General features: G+C 26.6%; 6 protein-coding genes across 11 annotated transcripts; 2 read left to right on the forward strand and 4 right to left on the reverse strand.

Moving 5' to 3' along the window:
• Window positions 1–772: 772 nt before the first annotated feature.
• On the forward strand, window positions 773–4,376 carry LOC124955469 (short/branched chain specific acyl-CoA dehydrogenase, mitochondrial). 2 transcript variants are annotated; one of them, XM_047509957.1, is made up of 9 exons: window positions 773–931; window positions 1,656–1,770; window positions 2,329–2,429; window positions 2,618–2,824; window positions 2,917–3,087; window positions 3,353–3,478; window positions 3,552–3,734; window positions 3,826–3,961; window positions 4,048–4,376. In XM_047509957.1, exons 1-9 carry the CDS (start codon window positions 905–907, stop codon window positions 4,221–4,223), a joined length of 1,242 nt encoding a protein of 413 aa, XP_047365913.1. In that variant the 5' UTR covers window positions 773–904; the 3' UTR covers window positions 4,224–4,376. The 2 variants fall into 2 exon arrangements, with proteins under 2 accessions (XP_047365913.1, XP_047365914.1); XM_047509958.1 differs by having other exon boundaries at window positions 796–935.
• Window positions 3,773–6,402, reverse strand: LOC124955480 (protein FMC1 homolog). Of its 2 annotated transcripts, none has more exons than XM_047509981.1 (2): window positions 5,852–5,991; window positions 3,773–4,926 (listed from the first exon to the last, which is right to left on the reverse strand). In XM_047509981.1, the coding sequence occupies exon 2, from the start codon at window positions 4,910–4,912 to the stop codon at window positions 4,604–4,606; it is 309 nt and encodes a 102-aa protein (XP_047365937.1). In that variant the 5' UTR covers window positions 4,913–4,926; window positions 5,852–5,991; the 3' UTR covers window positions 3,773–4,603. The 2 variants fall into 2 exon arrangements, with proteins under 2 accessions (XP_047365937.1, XP_047365936.1); XM_047509980.1 differs by lacking the exon at window positions 5,852–5,991 and adding an exon at window positions 6,121–6,402 and having other exon boundaries at window positions 4,592–4,926.
• On the reverse strand, window positions 4,944–6,153 carry LOC124955472 (SRR1-like protein). Its single transcript, XM_047509965.1, has 2 exons — window positions 5,903–6,153; window positions 4,944–5,804 (listed from the first exon to the last, which is right to left on the reverse strand). The coding sequence occupies exons 1-2, from the start codon at window positions 6,028–6,030 to the stop codon at window positions 5,117–5,119; spliced, it is 816 nt and encodes a 271-aa protein (XP_047365921.1). The 5' UTR covers window positions 6,031–6,153; the 3' UTR covers window positions 4,944–5,116.
• Window positions 6,403–7,282: 880 nt separating the features above from the next.
• Window positions 7,283–9,087, forward strand: LOC124955473 (cuticle protein 67-like). Of its 3 annotated transcripts, none has more exons than XM_047509967.1 (3): window positions 7,283–7,440; window positions 7,827–8,166; window positions 8,799–9,087. In XM_047509967.1, the coding sequence occupies exons 1-3, from the start codon at window positions 7,372–7,374 to the stop codon at window positions 8,951–8,953; spliced, it is 564 nt and encodes a 187-aa protein (XP_047365923.1). In that variant the 5' UTR covers window positions 7,283–7,371; the 3' UTR covers window positions 8,954–9,087. The 3 variants fall into 3 exon arrangements, with proteins under 3 accessions (XP_047365923.1, XP_047365925.1, XP_047365924.1); XM_047509969.1 differs by having other exon boundaries at window positions 7,827–8,013; XM_047509968.1 differs by lacking the exon at window positions 7,283–7,440 and having other exon boundaries at window positions 7,794–8,166.
• Window positions 9,088–9,623: 536 nt separating this feature from the next.
• Window positions 9,624–14,453, reverse strand: LOC124955470. The gene is made up of 4 exons (XM_047509959.1): window positions 14,299–14,453; window positions 12,487–12,660; window positions 11,114–11,382; window positions 9,624–11,026 (listed from the first exon to the last, which is right to left on the reverse strand). The coding sequence occupies exons 2-4, from the start codon at window positions 12,567–12,569 to the stop codon at window positions 10,449–10,451; spliced, it is 930 nt and encodes a 309-aa protein (XP_047365915.1). The 5' UTR covers window positions 12,570–12,660; window positions 14,299–14,453; the 3' UTR covers window positions 9,624–10,448.
• Window positions 14,454–15,922: 1,469 nt separating this feature from the next.
• Window positions 15,923–17,750, reverse strand: LOC124955479 (60S ribosomal protein L26-like). 2 transcript variants are annotated; one of them, XM_047509977.1, is made up of 4 exons: window positions 17,598–17,750; window positions 17,171–17,351; window positions 16,391–16,531; window positions 15,923–16,114 (listed from the first exon to the last, which is right to left on the reverse strand). In XM_047509977.1, the coding sequence occupies exons 2-4, from the start codon at window positions 17,336–17,338 to the stop codon at window positions 15,977–15,979; spliced, it is 447 nt and encodes a 148-aa protein (XP_047365933.1). In that variant the 5' UTR covers window positions 17,339–17,351; window positions 17,598–17,750; the 3' UTR covers window positions 15,923–15,976. The 2 variants fall into 2 exon arrangements, with proteins under 2 accessions (XP_047365933.1, XP_047365934.1); XM_047509978.1 differs by having other exon boundaries at window positions 17,551–17,629.
• Between the last annotated feature and the right edge of the window lie 495 nt (window positions 17,751–18,245).

Below are 18,245 nucleotides of genomic sequence, written 5' to 3' on the forward strand. Positions count from 1 at the left end.
TGTTTAAAACAGTGTTCATTAACATATCGGTTTTTTATTGTTATTTTACATGTTAATGATAACAGAATAATGATCTATCAATATTTCAAGTTCACACTAAATAAACATGTTTATAATTTGATATTACATATACTGATATTATTTATGAAATCAGAACTGACGTAAGCGATCTAATGATCTAAATATGCTTTTGTAAGACAATACTTTAAAATATAAAATATATTTCTATGCTTGTAAAAATATATATAATTTAAATTACATCTTTGAGAATAAATTCTTCGTGAAAAAAATTCTAATATATATTCATACATGAATAATTCCCATGTGTAAAACATAAAGTATCTTTTTGAAGCTGTTTATCTCTTTGTTTTTTTTTTTTTTTATATATATATCTGTAAGAATATAAAAAATTTATTAACATTGACTCAAAAGCTTTTAAAACTTCGCACAGAGACACTTGTAATTCAGATTATATTAAAATTGTTGAAAAGTATCAATAATTTAATTCTGATGACAAGTATCTACATAAACATCTGTGTTCACATCTGATAAGAGAACAAATAACGTGCATTTGTATATAACTTACAAATAAAGTTATACATAAACTTACATAAAAATATATGTTATAAAAACGGTCAAATAAAATAATTTGACGATTAAAGATAAAATATTATTTCTTGAAATTTTATTTTCTTATTATATAAGAATGTGTTTCCCAATCAAGACACTTAACCGGTTTGTTTTAAAGGGGGGGATAGGGATACGATACTATATATTCGTTTGACTATTAAGTTCAGTATTAACGTAACGTCCGAGGCATTGGCAATCGACGATCAATATATCAGGAAAATAAATCGTTTAACAAGTTGGCATTGAATCATTTGAATATTTACCTTTATCAACAATGAATTTTGGATTAACTCTTCGGCAAGTACGTGAGTAGGAATTTTTATATCGTCAATCACTATTTTTTAGAGAAATTTCATTCATTTTAATTTACTTTAAAACGGTTAGTTCCATCTGTTAAAAGCATGCCGTAACTTTCGAATAGTATTATTAATATATGTAGTAATTAGAATAATCTAATAATGTTATTAATGTATGTAATATTTAAAAACGTAAAATAAGAGAACAATGAAAAAAAGTTTTAACTTAATTGCTTAATATTTAAGTCAATAAATTATTAATGTTGAATATTGATTATTATCCTCATAATAAAATTTCGTTATTAGAAATCATATAAAATATTCGCATGAAAAATTTCTTTGTATTAATTTATAAAATAGTAATCATGACGAAGCATATTTTCTTTAACAAGAATGTTTCTATTTACTACAATCGATTTATTCAATGCAAGTTAAAATTAAAATCGGATATTCGATTTTTTTAAATCATTCTTTGGTAATGGTAAATCGTACAATGGCATTCAACGATTTTTCTCATTCTCTTCTTCCTTTATTATTTCTCCTCCGATTGTATAATTGTAATCCTTTGATTTTTTGTTCACAAATCATTTATTTATTTCAAATGTGTGTGATAAATTATGTTATTTCTTTATAGTAACATTTCTAGTTATTCTATTGCCACTTATTATTTCCAATTAAAAAGAATTATCGAGTATTTTAAACAAAGAAAATCAATATGATCTCTAATAGATATCTCGCAAATTAATAAAAAGAAGATGTATACAAGCGTACGTTTCACAATGCAACTACAGTCCTGGACCTCTGACCCAATTTACAGATGATGAACTTATGATGAAAGAGACTGGTGAGTATTAAATTCAGATTCTTTTTAATACTGTGCTATAATATCACTTCTTTTAAATTCAAAACGTCAACGTATTAAAGAATCATAGAAATTAATATTGGAATTTTCAGATATTATCATCATTTTATTCTGATAATATCCTCTTTACGTGCTTTCATTATTACGAAAGAAGGATTTTTCTTTTATATATATATAAACAATAGTAATAAGTACTATATCGTATATTCAAAATAAAGTGTTTTAGCCTTTTTTTATCAAAGCTTACGTCATTTTAAGGAAAAAATATTAGGACAAATATTTTTATTTATGTAATTATTTTGAAACATTCCATTAAATAAAAAATAGTAAATTTTTAAGAAGCCACATTTTCTCCTTTAGAAAATGGATAACTCTTATCTGAAAAATATTTTTAAAAAATTCTATTTTTTCGAGATAAACATTCGTAACGTTTTGTTTTAAATGCTTCGTACAATAAATAATAAGATAATAGAACGATATTGTACTTTGAACCTTTTGCAATATTGTTAATTCTACATTTTATCTTGTAATTTCTCGTAGTTGCTAAATTGGCCAAAGAAAACATAGCTCCGCTTGTACGAAAGATGGAAAAAGAGGGACGTATAGACGACAACGTCTTAAATAAACTTTTTGAAAATGGCGTAAGTTAATGTTTTTGATATTATGTAAATAATATTCTTTAAATAATATGCTTTATGTTATCTTTCCTTTAATAATTTTTCTCTTTTTTAAATTTTGTTGTTGTTCTGTCACGATAAGAAAATATTGTAGCTTTATCTATTTACTATAATTAAAAATCTATATATAGTTTAGTGCATATTATCCGTAGTTAATGGGAATAGAAATTCCAGAAGAATATGGTGGAACGGGAAGTAACTTTATGACAACGATTCTAGCCGTAGAAGAAATTGCAAAAGTTGATGGTTCTGTTGCTGCTCTCGTTGACATTCATAATACATTGGTCAATTCATTGATTATTAAAGTGGGAACAGAAGAACAAAAACAGAAGTATCTGACTACGTTAGCTCAAAATTACGTAAGTTATATAATTTAAATAATATACTAAATAAATATATAAATTGATTTCGAAGGAAATAAATACCTATAGAACATAATTTTAATATTTAGGCAGGAAGTTTTTGTCTTACGGAACCGGGTGCAGGATCTGATGCTTTTTCTTTGAAAACCGAAGCGAAAAAAGATGGAAATGATTATATTATTAACGGTACAAAAATGTGGATCTCAAATTCGGACATTGCTAGAGTATTTTTAGTTTTTGCAAATGCTGATACCTCTGCAGTAAGTAAATTTAATAACTTCAAGTGCTAGTTGTATGATATAATTATTATATGTATATACACAAATATGGGAAAGTCTTCTATTTATTATTACTATGATATAATTTCATTATCCCTGATTGATTAATCTTAAGTATTAAATCTTAGCCTATAACTTTCATTCGTCCGATCTATAAGTTGTATATTTACACAATATATATATAAATTGTGTACTAACTGTCACATTATTTTCTTCGACTAATATCTTATTTGATCGTAAATCATAGAGTTATCGAGGTATTACGATATTCTTCGTGGAAAGAGATACACCTGGACTGATTATATGTAAACCTGAAGATAAATTAGGAATCAAAGCATCAGGAACTTGTATGATACATTTCGAAAATGTTAGAGTAAGTAAAAAACATTTTAAATAAAAAAATATGATCAAAGGATATTATATTTTCAACAACAATAATTTATTAGGTTCCTGAAAATAACATATTAGGGAAATTTGGACATGGTTATAAATATGCAGCAGAATTTTTGAACGAAGGACGTATTGGTATTGGGGCTCAGATGATCGGTATAGCACAAGGGTGTTTAGATGCAACCATACCCTATACTTTAGAAAGGCAACAATTTGGCAAGGATATATTTTCATTTCAAGTAAGATATTATATTGTCAAATAAAAGTAAAAACAATATTACCATGAATTTTTTTAATTCAATTAGTTAACAATATTCATTAATCTTTTAGTCTATGCAACATCAAATTGCCCAAGTTACAACTGAATTGGAGAGTGCCAGATTACTTGTTTATAATGCAGCCAGATTAGTAGATGCTAAAAAAAGTATTATAAAAGAAGCAGCGATGGCAAAACTAGTTGCTTCTGGTTTGTTTGTTTGTTTATTTAAATAAAATATAGAATATATTATCTGTAGGACAAATTAACTAATTTATAGAAATTGTTATTTACAGAAACAGCTTTACGTGTAACAGCAAAATGCATAGACTTTATGGGAGGCGTTGGTTTTACTACAGACTTTCCTCAAGAAAAATATTTTAGAGATTCAAAGATAGGAACTATTTATGAAGGTACCAGTAATATGCAACTCTCAACGATTGCCAAATGCATTCGCAAGGAATATTCATAAATGACAAAATAAAATTGTATTCATTTTTGTACTTAATTGTCAGATAAGATCATTCATTAGCTGTATATCGACTATATCCAAATGTACTTTTAATTTTTATATATTAATATACTAGTTTTGGTACTATATTTTTTAATATACTATCTAAGAAAATTGTTGTACTTATATATATCTACACATTTTATGAAAACATATTCCTCCCTAGAAAGCAATGTTGAAAAATCTAAGTATATTCTCTACCATAATTTTCTAACCTCCAATTCTTGTTCAATGTATATTTTTCAACGCAAAGTATTTTCGTCGATCTAGATAAAATAATAGAAAGCTTTGTACAAACGCTACATAGATAGTTTGATTATGTTTTTTACCAATGTATGCCTTTATTTTGGATCGTGTGGTAATTTAAAACCGACAAGATCTGCTGTTTCCTTAATACTTCTTTCTCCTTTACCAGTATATTGCATTTTAATCTCTTTGTACTTTCTTTGCGATCTCAAGTAACAAAGGTACGTTTCAGCTAAGTTCTTCAATTCTTTTTGAGCTTTGCATAGAACTTCTGAGGTTTCCTTATGGGAATATGCTTGTTCCAAAATATATTGCATTGTAATATTATCTTTCAATTTATCATTGAAGGAAATATGACGTAATTCTTGTGCTAAAGCACGAATAATCTTGACATTGGAATTCATTGTACTTGAACGTCCTACACAGACAAAAAAATGACAAAGCAAAATTAATTGTTTTATTATTTCTTACTTTTAAATACAAAAATACTACCAACTTTCTACTAGGAATAATTACACTGTATAATATCGATATATAGCATATGATATCGTACAGTATCTGAAAATATGATTAATGAGTTACAAAATGTATAAAAAAACAGATAAAATTTAACATGGTCTATTTATTTCATTTGCAGTAATAAATTCAATATCCTTTTCTTGATAATGAGGATCTTCTTTGTCTATCCAAAAATTATATGATACTTTGCTTAAGCTTTGGTTAGTAAAAATATGAATACTAGTAGTAGAAAATATTTCTGTGTATTCAAAATCATTTTGTAATTTAATTTCTGTCATGTATGGGTAAATACGTAACACATAGTTTGCAAATTTCATTAAATGCCATTTTAAACTTTTCTCTACTATATCTGAAAAGCTATTAGTAAATAGAATACAGTTACTCAAGTTTTCGTTCCAATTGGAATACAAGAAGTTATTTATCAACTGTCTTGGACAATGTGGCATATAAATAAATGTGACATTGTTGCTAATGCTACGTTTACCCTCTTCATTGATTTCTATGACATTTAATTTTAATTCTTTTAGAATTTCAATCTCCTTAGTAAGAAATGCAGGATCATATAATGATACTTGACAATTATAATGTCTTTTTAATAACAATAATAAAGCTAATTGATACTTAGAAGAGTTATATTGAGAAAACTGCCCTAAACCATAACAGATTATCTCAAATATTTTATTGGCATTTAAAATCTTTAGAACTTTCGTGATATTATATAAGACATGAGTCTTAAATACACTATGCTTGAGCTTGGATACTGCGTCAAATAATTTTCTGTAAAATTACATATAAAAAATCAACATAAAAATGAGGTTAATTACCTTTATTAAATATTAATATGAGTAAATTTTGCGGAAACTATAACGCCTTACCGAACTACCATTTCTTTATCAATTTCAATTTCGTTGGATTCTGTAACCGATAATCGTTCTCTAAAAATTGGTTCGAATTTTTTACGTCTCCTACGTCGATTCACTAATATAAATTCGTCCTCAGACATATTACGATTTATGACGTTTACAAAATTATATTAATGATTTGATGAATTAAAGACGTACATCGAAATTTTTATTGTTAAAACTGTATTTACCTATTTAATGTTCATAGAAATAAAAAACTTCATTTAACTGTTTAACCTATTTTTATGTCCGAAAATATGCCTTATACTGCCTCATACAATGGGATTAATATATGTATATATAACTTGTAGCGCCGCCTGACGATATACGAAGCTATTATATTTGAATATGATACCCATATTGAAACCTATCATACTTACAACAGAAAAATAAAAATAAATTTAATATAAAAAATAATATTACTATCCTTACTAATTACCAATATTTATAATCTCTATTGAACTCTTAATTATCATGAAATAAAACGTATCATGAAATAAAGCATAGAAATTAAAAATGTTGGTATGACATATACGAAGAAATTATTTGAGAAAAAACATTTGACATAAAACCAAACAATAAATGTAACGTTAGCATACAATATATAACTAATATCAATAGATTTAATTAATTTTTAAAAAGAATTAGAATATAAATGAGTTTAAATTGTTTAAATTTGTTCTTTACCACTTAATATTCACCGGTTTTTACGTACCTAAATTTTTTATTTGCTTCTAGCATATTTTATTAAAAGTTTTTTATTATAATTTTTTTACATTCTAAATCGTATGACATTCGATGTTATTAATCAATTTGGATGGTACAACTTACTGGAAGGAATAGTTACGCATACAGCTGTAATTTTATAACGTGTACCACGATAAAGAAATGGATCAGCCGCAATTTGAGACAAGCTTGCATCAGACAATTATGAATTCATATACCTGTTCTAAAGTATTACATAGATTGAAACTATATCGATTGCGCAATATACAAAGCATTAACGTTGTATTGACGACAAATGATTTACAATAGAAACACATTGAGAATATTTGTCATCAAAATTTATAATAATGAGAAACGAAGGTAGAAGATAGCTATCACTGCAATGTAGATAGAATATATCAGTGCAGCTGGTTAAAAAAATAAGTAAACGCAAATAAAAGATGATAAAGAGTTTTAGAAAGAACTTCAAATGAAATCTTTTTTTTTTCTTTCTCTCAAAAAATATAACCTTTGCAATAGCATCTTTGTAAAATTGACCGATACTGTGGTCGGTGGTATAACTGGTCTCTATGCTACATGATGCAATAACTCGATAATATGAATATACCCTTACTATCTTAAGATATATGATACCAAGTTTTCGGGTAAAAAATATACGAACTATGTTAGACAGGTTTGCAAGGGCTCCCGTATAAATAGACTGTCAGCTTCTCAATATGCATTCAATTCCTCTCTTGTTCTTGAAGAGTAAGGAGCTGTACTTACCTATCGACATCATGTTTAGGGTAAGCCACTCTCAAATACATATATAATATTAGATCGATCGAAATAATATAAACAATAGAAATTATTGTCCGGTCTTAAGAATAAATTTTACTTCTTATTTATTTCTAATTTAATAGTTATACATATGATAAAGTATAATTTTTAAAATAAGCTTCTATCAAATACTTGAAATTCTAATCAATCGAAATAATATAAACAATAAAAATTATTGTTGTATCCTTAAGAATAGATCTTACTTCTTTCTTTCTGATTTAATCTTTTATACTTGTGATAGATCAAGTCTTTAATTAATAAATACTTTAGCGATACGTTAGCTGATCAGTTGATCGTTATCAAGTGATCCTTAAATAAAATAAGATTTTTAAACATAATGTTAATTTTTAAGTTCTTGGTAATCTGTGGATGCCTGATGGCCGTCGCCAGGGCTGGAGTTATCGGAGGCGGTTTGTTAGCAGCTACCGCACCTGCAGCACTCGCTGTCCAACCAGCTGCAGCTTTATCTCTACCGGTGTCCACTGCTGCGGTCGTACCAACAATTGCAACCTCCTCTTCCAATATTATTCGGGGTATCGGTAATTTAGCTGCTATCTCGGCGTACTCGAAGAGCGTCGATACGCCGTTCAGTAGCGTCAGGAAAGCGGACGTCCGCGTTAACAATCCTGGAATCGTGACGGCTGCTGTCGCGCCCGCGCCCGCGCTCGCAGTAACAAATACTGCTCTTGCAGGTATCTAACCGCAAGGCAGAAATACGGTGATGACGCTCTTTTTCCTTTTTTTTTTTTATTTTTTTTATTTTGTTTGCTCGTAACTTTCTTCCTATTTACGTTTTTCGTTTTCGTTTAATATGTTTTAAAAGCACTCACGCATGCAAACAAAAATAATAAAACATTCCTCCGCGATTGGGCATCACGTACTACACTTTTTGACAATGGAACAGATTTTATATTTCGCGGAATTCTTGTAAATGACGTCGCATCCCGTGAATATAGATAGCACTTTTCTCCTATCATTCCTTTCTTTTCACACTAATTCTTGATCTATCTGTATCGTGTAATACATTACTATCAATAAAAGTTACGCATTTATCGATCTGCTTCCTAGGCGCTATAGACGGCTAGACGCTAGAATGAATGTAATCGTTACACTTCGAGACGCTTTTTAGCCGTTCGATCTTTGCTTGCAACAATTGATGTATTTTTCTTTCTTTTCTTTTTTTTTCTGCAAATACTTGCACTTCTTTAAAACGCACAAATTTAATTTCTTTCTTTTTTTTCTTGCTTCTTTCCATATAACATTAATTAATCCATGTTATTTTTTTTTCTTTTCATTTCTTCTCAACAATCACAACAATAAACAGCACCTCTTGCTACTGCCGCTATTGCTGCACCCGGTCTATTAGCTCCTGGATTGACAACTGCTCTTGCTGGACCAGCCTTAGCTGCCGGTCTAGGCGCACCTCTTGGTCTCAACGGTTTGGGTCTTAATGGATTGGGAGCAGTCAAGGTTCTCTAAAGATATCGGCACAACAACCTTAAACTGGTCGACCTTCGATATCGATCGCATTAACAACTTAATACATATACGTACGTGTCACAGAATGTAACGCTCCAACGAGAAATAAATAAAAAAAAAGGTTGAGATGTCAAGCACTGAATTGATTAATTCATATCCATAGGACACATGTATAATTGATTCCCTAGATCACTTTTATTATCCTTGAAAATTAATTTCGTCTTTTATCCTTCATCAGTCCAACATAAATTTTTTAATATTTTCATAATAAATGTTTAAAACATATTTCGTGCATTGAACTGCAAAAGCCTGCAATTTGAAATCATCTTAACATTATCAAATATTTCTAAATACAATAGTATTATATACATATATGTGTGTGTGTATTTATTATCATATTATCTTTATTTATATTTGATAACTTTTAAAATTAAATGAATAGTAACACTTACCTTTTTACTTTTTAATTTATATTCAAAGAAATATATTTTACAGATAAGCAAAAAGTTTTATAATAATTTACAAAATATCAAGACTTCAAATATGTACAGGAAAGTTAGTTTAAAACACAAAGGGGAATTTATAAACAATATTATATATATATATATGATAATAATATCGATAATAATAATAATAATGATAATGATAATAACAATAATAATAATAAAAATATTTTTACCTTCCTTTATTGTTTTAAATTTTTAGTCAAATATGATCTACTTAATTTTTTATAAGGTCAATAAATAAAATAGTATAAGAGTAAATAAAATATAACTGCTTGCTTTTATTAACCCTTTCATTACTAAAGGTGATTATAATCAGGCAACAAAATTCTGTCTGAATTAAGAATTCTGGATGAACGTAGCACATCTTTATATCTTTAAGGTAACCAATTTTCTTCTGATGTATATTCATTTTTATAATTTGTTTTATATTTATTTCACATAACTTGAATGAAAAACTGATCATTTGTACAATACGATAAAGTATTATACGTTACGTTCTACAGTAAGATGTGCACTTGCGATTCAATTGTCTTATATAACGCAGCATACTGGCGGCCAATTTCACCGTAAGAAAAGAGTTAAAATAGAAATGTATCCCATAATATATTTAATAAATTCTAAACATTGTATAAGAATTACACTTCGAATGGGAATAAAGAAGGCAATATTATTTGACATGATTTTTTAATAATGTTGATTAGACAAATATTCTGTGCAAGAAATAGAAAATGATATTATTAATATAAGTTAGAAAATTTCACACTTCAATGACAAATTTGGACATACTGTTAATCAAATACTGTGAACTATATTGTCTATAGGTCATAATAGCATTGTTTCCATAGCAATTTGTCTTTACAATAATATCAATCCACAAAGAGAGAAACTGCTATTTATAGAAACAATGATCGTTATATATCTTATATACATATCATAATCGATTAGTATATAAATTTGTAATCAAAGAAATATTATAGATAAAAACGAGTTTACATAGATGTAGGAGACCAAAAATTCATTTCTCTTAACTCTGATGGCTTTGCTTGCAAAATATTTGTCTGGGAAGATGATTTTCCCGAAGTTTTTTCATCCTTTCCAATATATGTAAGATTTTGTGAGGATATAGATTTTTTTCTCTTCAATATTTTAGGTGGAGCAATATCTATGCCACTGTCTTGTTCTTCTTCTATTTTTGAGGTTACAATTTCTCGTGATTGACCCAATATGCTAGCTAATATCCAGCTGCCTTGATATTTATCTCGGTCAGGAATAAAGGCTCCAGTAAAATAACGATTTGAGTGATTCTTTCTGCGTGATTTTGGTGAACTATCTGGACTGGTGATCGGTGAAGCTAATGGTGTAGCTGGTAAAGATTTACTACCTTTTCTTGGAATTAATTCTTGTTCGACTGTTGCCACAGAAGTATGTGGTTTATTAAACTTATTAGACATCATTTGATTAGCTACATGAACTATGGACTTGCCACAGAGAGCTGGTTCACCATGAAATCCATCATCAGTTCCTTGAGATTTAGCTGGTTTTATACTTCCCACTAATGTTGTATTTACTACATTTTTAAGATTTTTTATAAATTAAAAAAATATATATTGAAATAAAATAATAACAATAAAAAATTAGAAATTTAAATACTTACCTTTATTGATTGCAGTTGGAACAAATGGTTGGCAAGGTAATGGATGCTGACTAAAATCAATCACTTTCGCTTCTTTGAATTTAGAATGTGTTTGTTGACTGGATGTAACTTGATTTGTAGAAGTTGTAATTGTATTATCATTGAAAACCTTTTTAACGGATCTAAAATCTTGAGTAGTACTAGTAGAATTCTGTGATTTTGGATACCGTATGCAGAAAAAACCTTCGTCGTGGGATGGTGGACTGAATGCACTTTCGTCAAAGTCGAATCTACAGTATTGAGATAAAAAACATGTATGTTTATTTGAATATAAATATATAATTATTGGTTCACTTTAAAGATCTACTTTCAAAATTTAAATCATATTAGAATTCCATATTAAGAATAATTGAAAATATGAAGAAATAAAGAGATAAATATTTACAAGAATTTAAACAATTCAATGATAAACTAAATGATTCTAAATCTAATTCATGAGAGAGTTTTTACGAGTTACACGCTGCTACTGTACGTTACGCTGTGTCCCCGATATCTTGGCAGTCGTTTTATGTGAATCAATTAGTCACACAACGATATACTTTTACGTACGCACGTGCGTGTGCGCAAATACCATGTGCGCACGAAAATGTATACACATATAGATCATTCGTATGTAAAAATAATCAACGTGCTTATAATTTACTATGAAAATAAAAATGAATAGAAAACTGCATTATAAGTTTGTATTACGTACTACTAATGTTATACTTCTTCTTTTCCTTTTATGTTTTATTTTTCTATATTATTTACAATGTTAACTTATTTTTAGTATAAATTCAATAAAATATAATATTAATCATGAAAAGATATATATATTAGAGCATATGTTTAAACATATTCAAAATATCAATATAACTGTGGTATATCGACTGCATAATTTTTATAAAATCTATAATACTAGTAAAGAAAAAACTTGTAAAATAAATTAGAGAATTTTAATAGCAATTCTTAGAAGATATGATATATTACCTATTAGAGTTAAGTGTCTAAAAATATAAGATCATGTGACACATGCCTACTTTGTGAGCCAAGATTTGTATATACTACTAGATACATTTTTGACAATGCCAAGAGAAATAAAGTATATATAAAAAATTCTTCAAACAAATTAAGTTCTATTTGTTATACTATTTTATATTAAAATATATAAAATGGAAATATTCTAATTTTTATAATCTATAATACATATATACATCTATCTATATACATACATACATACATATATATATATATATATATATATATATATATATATATATACACGCACACAATAAATTTTTATTTAAAATATAATAACGCATTCTTGATAAACAATAATTATTCTTTTTACTAACCTGTTGTCTATTTTTCCTTTCATCCATTGTGGAAGAGATATTCCTGCATTTAGAGATCGATCTTGCTGTCTTGATGAACCCATTTCTCTATAGCTTGTCCTTTTTTCTATCTACGATTAATCTTCAAATAATTTGACTGACTTCAATTCAAATTTTAAGTACTTCCATATGGTCCTTTTTTAAACAAAAATGACAATATTTAATTAGCATCTCTCAATATAAATATAATATTCCAATTTATAAAAATTAGTATAGATTTTTTGGTGATAAATTATTTTCTAAAAATATAATTGTATTAGAGGATTTCTTTGTCTTAAACTGAATAGAAATCATTTGAAAAAAGATTATTATATTTACGAACAAAATTAAAATAAAAAATAGGACATATAAGAAATTATATCATTTTTTCATACAAAAGTATATAAATAAAAGTATTTAATAAAGCAAAAGAATAAGATAGTTTATCACAAGAAAACATCTTGTACAGACATACAAGATTATAAAAATATATATATAAACTTAACCCTTTGCGATCAAGGACTTTTTCAAGTGAACTTCTCACTGGATCGAATATTTTTTTTATATAAAACGATATCATGTATTAAAGCGTTAAATATATAAAGTTAATTGAAAAATATTTTATTTAATGGAATTTTAGAATTTATTAAAAAACAATAATAATTATTATTTTAGAATACACAAACATGTTTTAATTTTTATATTTTTTCAGAGTGTGAAATTTCTCAAAGCAATTCCCAATATGTATGCCAGGTTTACAAGAGCAAGTATCGCAGTATAATCGAGTTTCTTTTTTTTCTCATTGAACTTTTCTATTTGAATATACTATACAATACTTCTTCTTTCCAGTACAAATGAAGTTTTCCATCTAACCATTGTAGATCTACCCCTATATACAATATGAAGTTTTCCATCTAACCATTGTAGGTCTACCCCGCTGTAAGCTCGTCCTACAGGGTTTTTTTATTATTTGAAAATCATCTACTACTTGATCAACGAGGAATTTCACAAAATCTAGATGTTTCATTATAATAACGGGTTTATATAGTATACAACGAAAGTAACAACGAAGTATTGCTAAATTGAAAAAAAATATCTAATAACAGTATCGATAACGAAATTATTTTTCGCCATCATTCGACGAAATCATGACGACATTCAGTCTAGTGAATAGAAATGTGATATCACTTGTACGGCGGCATTGAACCGCAAAGGATTAAAAAACTGACTTTGTTCAGAATTTAAATGAGCTTCAAACAAATTATGATGCAATATTAATAAGAAAATACGATTGTATGCTCTTATCTTTATTTTTTGTTTCAAATTAGGTGTATATATCAGTACACATGACAGTTGTATTTTATTTTATATCATATGCGCAACATGCCTTTGTCGTTATCTTTCCTGTCCCATTCTTTATCACATCCATAAATGTTTATTCCAATTTATTATGTGTATATATATATATACATATATATATATATATGTATATATATATGTATATATATATATACAGGAGTAAGGGTAATAAGGCAATTTTGTTATTTAATAAATAGAAAAATAAAATTAATAAAATAAATTACGCGATGTAAATTATAGAAATGGATGTAAATTGTTCGATAAGTATAAATATTTCTTTTCGTCTGTTACGATGATGAAAAATAACGCGCCATTTTATAAGCATGTATAGACAGAACGTAAGTTTTCGTGTTGCTTTATAAACTATATACAAAAATATATATGAAAATAAAGATTGTATAAATGTAAAATAACTATTGTTAATCAACGACTTACCGAATTCTTTCGACACATGATAAACTTTCGAACCATTATACTCATAACTGTAATAACCTGTAATGTTTCTAAAGGTTTAGTGATCAACCAAGTCACGAACTGTTAATAAACATGTTTGCGAATAATGTGGTCTGAGAATTGCTAGATGACGCTAGCTAAAAGTGTAGAAGAAAACGTCGATAACACTTGGTGGTGATCCAAACTAAATCTATATTAGAAGTTTTCAGTGTTTAGTGACTTTTTTGTGACATTACATGTTTATTGGTGTAAACAAAATAATAATGCTATTACGCATTACCGATAATAAATTATAAAACATATTTTATATTTTATAAAAAATAATTTTGATAAATTCGGTATAATACAATCAATAAGATTTCAATGGATAACGTAGATATCTGCTTAATGTTTTTTTTATTTCTTGGCCGACTAGTGCGTGATTTTAATGGAGCGAATGTAGAAATAAAAAATTAATGTCATATTCAGCGATAGTTTTGGACTAAAAATGTAACTATACTATAATAAAAGTATCTATTTCAAGATTAAAATTACAGATTACAAAGATATTCGACTTAATTGCAACTAGTTTCTAATTTGGAAATGAACAATTTATAAATAACAACTAATAAAAAGATTTTATTTACCAATTCTTTCATATAATTTTGATATACATTAAATAACGTACGATTTATAAGATATTGCACATATCTTCAACTCATTTTTTGATTTTTTATAAAATAAAAAAGTATTAAAGATTTATATAATACATATTTCATGTATTTATTACATTCTATTACACACATTGTTTGTTCGTCTTACAATTTGCAATTTTAATTATATTTGCAGAATATATTATAAGATGTTATATACAAACGTTTTCTATCTTCTATGCTTTAATAATATTTTTTATAGAATACTGTCCTTTATATTTTTTATAAACTATCTATATTTTCTTAAAGTTGTATAAACACTTGTTTTATTGTACAGTAATTGTAAGACATATATTATTATAATAATTGTTCATATATTCGTATATATTTTATGTCAGAAATTTAGGAAAGAATTTAGTAACGAAAATATTGATATAAGTGTAATTATATACAAAATATCTATTTAAAAATAGAAGATATATTCTAACACTTTTATATACCATCCATATCAATACAATTCTCCTTACCTTCATTATCAAAATTACTTGACAATAGGATTGATTTAAAGTCTTATACTAATATGACTTCATCATTACTAACTGAGATTTTATCAATGTCATCAATATTTGATAAAAGTTTAGTATGTATTTTCTTTTCATTTATAGATATTTTTATATTAAACATTATAAATATTAACCTAGAATATATTTTAAAAACTCAAAGGGGAATTATATATAATTTGATTTAAACCGAATGAAATATTTTTTTCAAATTATGTTTACTATTAGCTATGTAGTCATTTTTATTTTGCTATAGAGATTAAATAAGCATGTCTGATTCGGTATAGATGACCATGTAAATAGTCATGCTTATGAAATTCCTGCCGCAAAAATGTCAAATGTATTATTTCAGATATGAAAATTACATACAAAATATCCTGTGTTTAATAAATTTAAAATTTATAGCATAAAAAGTTTCATTTAAGTTTAATATTTTATTGTACCAAATACAATATATTTTTTCAGTATTCACGAAGTTTCCATGGCAGCCGTGGTATCTTCTGTGTATTTACCCTTATCCTTACCCAAAGCAGCAAGTCTGCCTTTACCTCGTCTGTCTATAATCTTTTTCCTATCCTTATCCATTTTTAACTTGACAATTACGGTCTAAAAAAACATATATTAGATTTAAATTAAAAATACAAAGATAAATATTAAAAAGATAATTTATTTAAATAAATATCAATCAGTGCCAATAGATCTGCAGCAACCAGACCAAGAAAACAAATGAGAGCACATATTCAAAAGAACTTTGAAGATGTATTCATAAGTGTAACTATTTGTCTGATTCTCAAAGAATGGTTTAGTTCATCATCTGTCATTACATGCTTTCATAAATTTATCTATATATATACATAATATCATGAAAGTTTGTCAAATTACCTTTGAAGGATCAATACCAACATATACATTTGCTGTGTTAGCTTTCTCCCTTTGAATTCTTTCTATATATATAACAAACTTTTTCCTGTATACTTGCACGACTTTACCTACTTGTTGGCCTTTATAGTGACCACGAACAACCTGAAAATTTAATAAATTATAACACTAATAATATAAAGCAAATAGAATAAAATAATTTAAATAGTTTTTCTTTATCTATATATTTTTGTATTTAATCTTTTATATTCCAACTTTTTTATAAATCAATTAATCAATAATTTCAAGTTGCTTTCATTTTATATTGTGCAAATAAGAAAAATATTAAAATAAAAATAGGATTTATTGTAAAACTGATATTAATAAAGCAAAAAGGAATGCAATGATAAAATTAATGTATTGCTTAAAAGTTTAAAGAATCTATATAATTAAAAATGATGAAAAAGGAACTTATGGTTTATATTATTTTCAATTATAATATTTTAATAATTTAGTCGGAGAATAAAAGATTCAATATTATGATCGTATTCTATACCAATATAATTTTTAAGCTCTGTTACACATTTTTATTTATTTCTAAGACAATCATTATCATACTCTTAAATCGAATAAATTATTCATATATGTATAAAAAATATGAAAAAATTAAGAAACATATGCAATATAACTTAATAAATACATTAAACAAATTTAAATATAAAGAATAGAGTCATCAATAGAATGTTATAAAATTAACCTTCAATTATCGAAGCATTGACAGCATATTATATTAAATTAACTAACCTGTACTTCATCATCCTTACGTATTGGCATGGACCGTACATTGTATTTTTGTCTTAACTCTTTTGAAAGAGGTGCAGACATTAACCTTCTACGTATATGAGAAGGAGCGGTGAAGTGACGTTTACGATTTTTCCTTCGTGAGGAAGATACTAATTTGTTGAATTTCATTGTATTTATCCTCCTACATTGAAAATATAACTATATATTTTTTTTGAAGGAAGAATTGGAGGATAAAATAATAAGGAAACGACAATAAAAAAACACTGTATGTTTGTCTGATTTATGTATAAATATGTATTCACATAAATAAATAAATAATTGAATTTGTAGCTGATTTTGATCTTATTGATTCTTATTTATGTGAATAAATAATATTTTACCATTTATTTAAGTTTGATCAAATTGGATTTTTACAGGTTAAACTCACCTACGGAATTACACACCGCGACATTAACCTAAAGAACATCACGGCATCGGAACATGGAAAACAACGATACTGGAAGATTTAATATTTAGAAAGGAACATTATACGATATTTATATGTGTGACGAAATTGTCCAATTTCATCGAAATTGGACAAAAGTGCAGACACTAGCGCCGCTCCGGCAGTTGGCAGCAGTGATAGATTATTTACATTACGCGATTATCAGCCTCATTACTTTTTTAAAGCAGATATCTTAGAACACGAGCGTTTTCGTATTCGCTGTCAGAAGTAACTGTAATTTATATATATGCAATAAAAAAAATTATGATTAGAAACAATGATATAACAGTTTAGTAACATTCTTTTATGAAAATTCAATAAGTTTTTCTCTACGTTTTGAAAAACTATGAAAAAATTTATTTTCTGTAAGTTTATTATACAGATATTTGTTAAAAAATTAATTTCGTTTTTTTGATATTATAATTTAATAAAATGTATTATTTATTATTTTTTTATTTATGTTTATTATCAATAAAAAGCAACTGGCGATAGGTGCAGAGTTTATTGTAATGAAATTTTATATTAGAGTGGTCTTTATTTTTAAACTTATTATTTTATTTGATAATGTCACTTAAATTGTAATATTTGGCG

Source organism: Vespa velutina, chromosome 18 (assembly GCF_912470025.1).
Source record: "Vespa velutina chromosome 18, iVesVel2.1, whole genome shotgun sequence".
NCBI classification, from domain to species: Eukaryota; Metazoa; Arthropoda; class Insecta; order Hymenoptera; family Vespidae; genus Vespa; species Vespa velutina.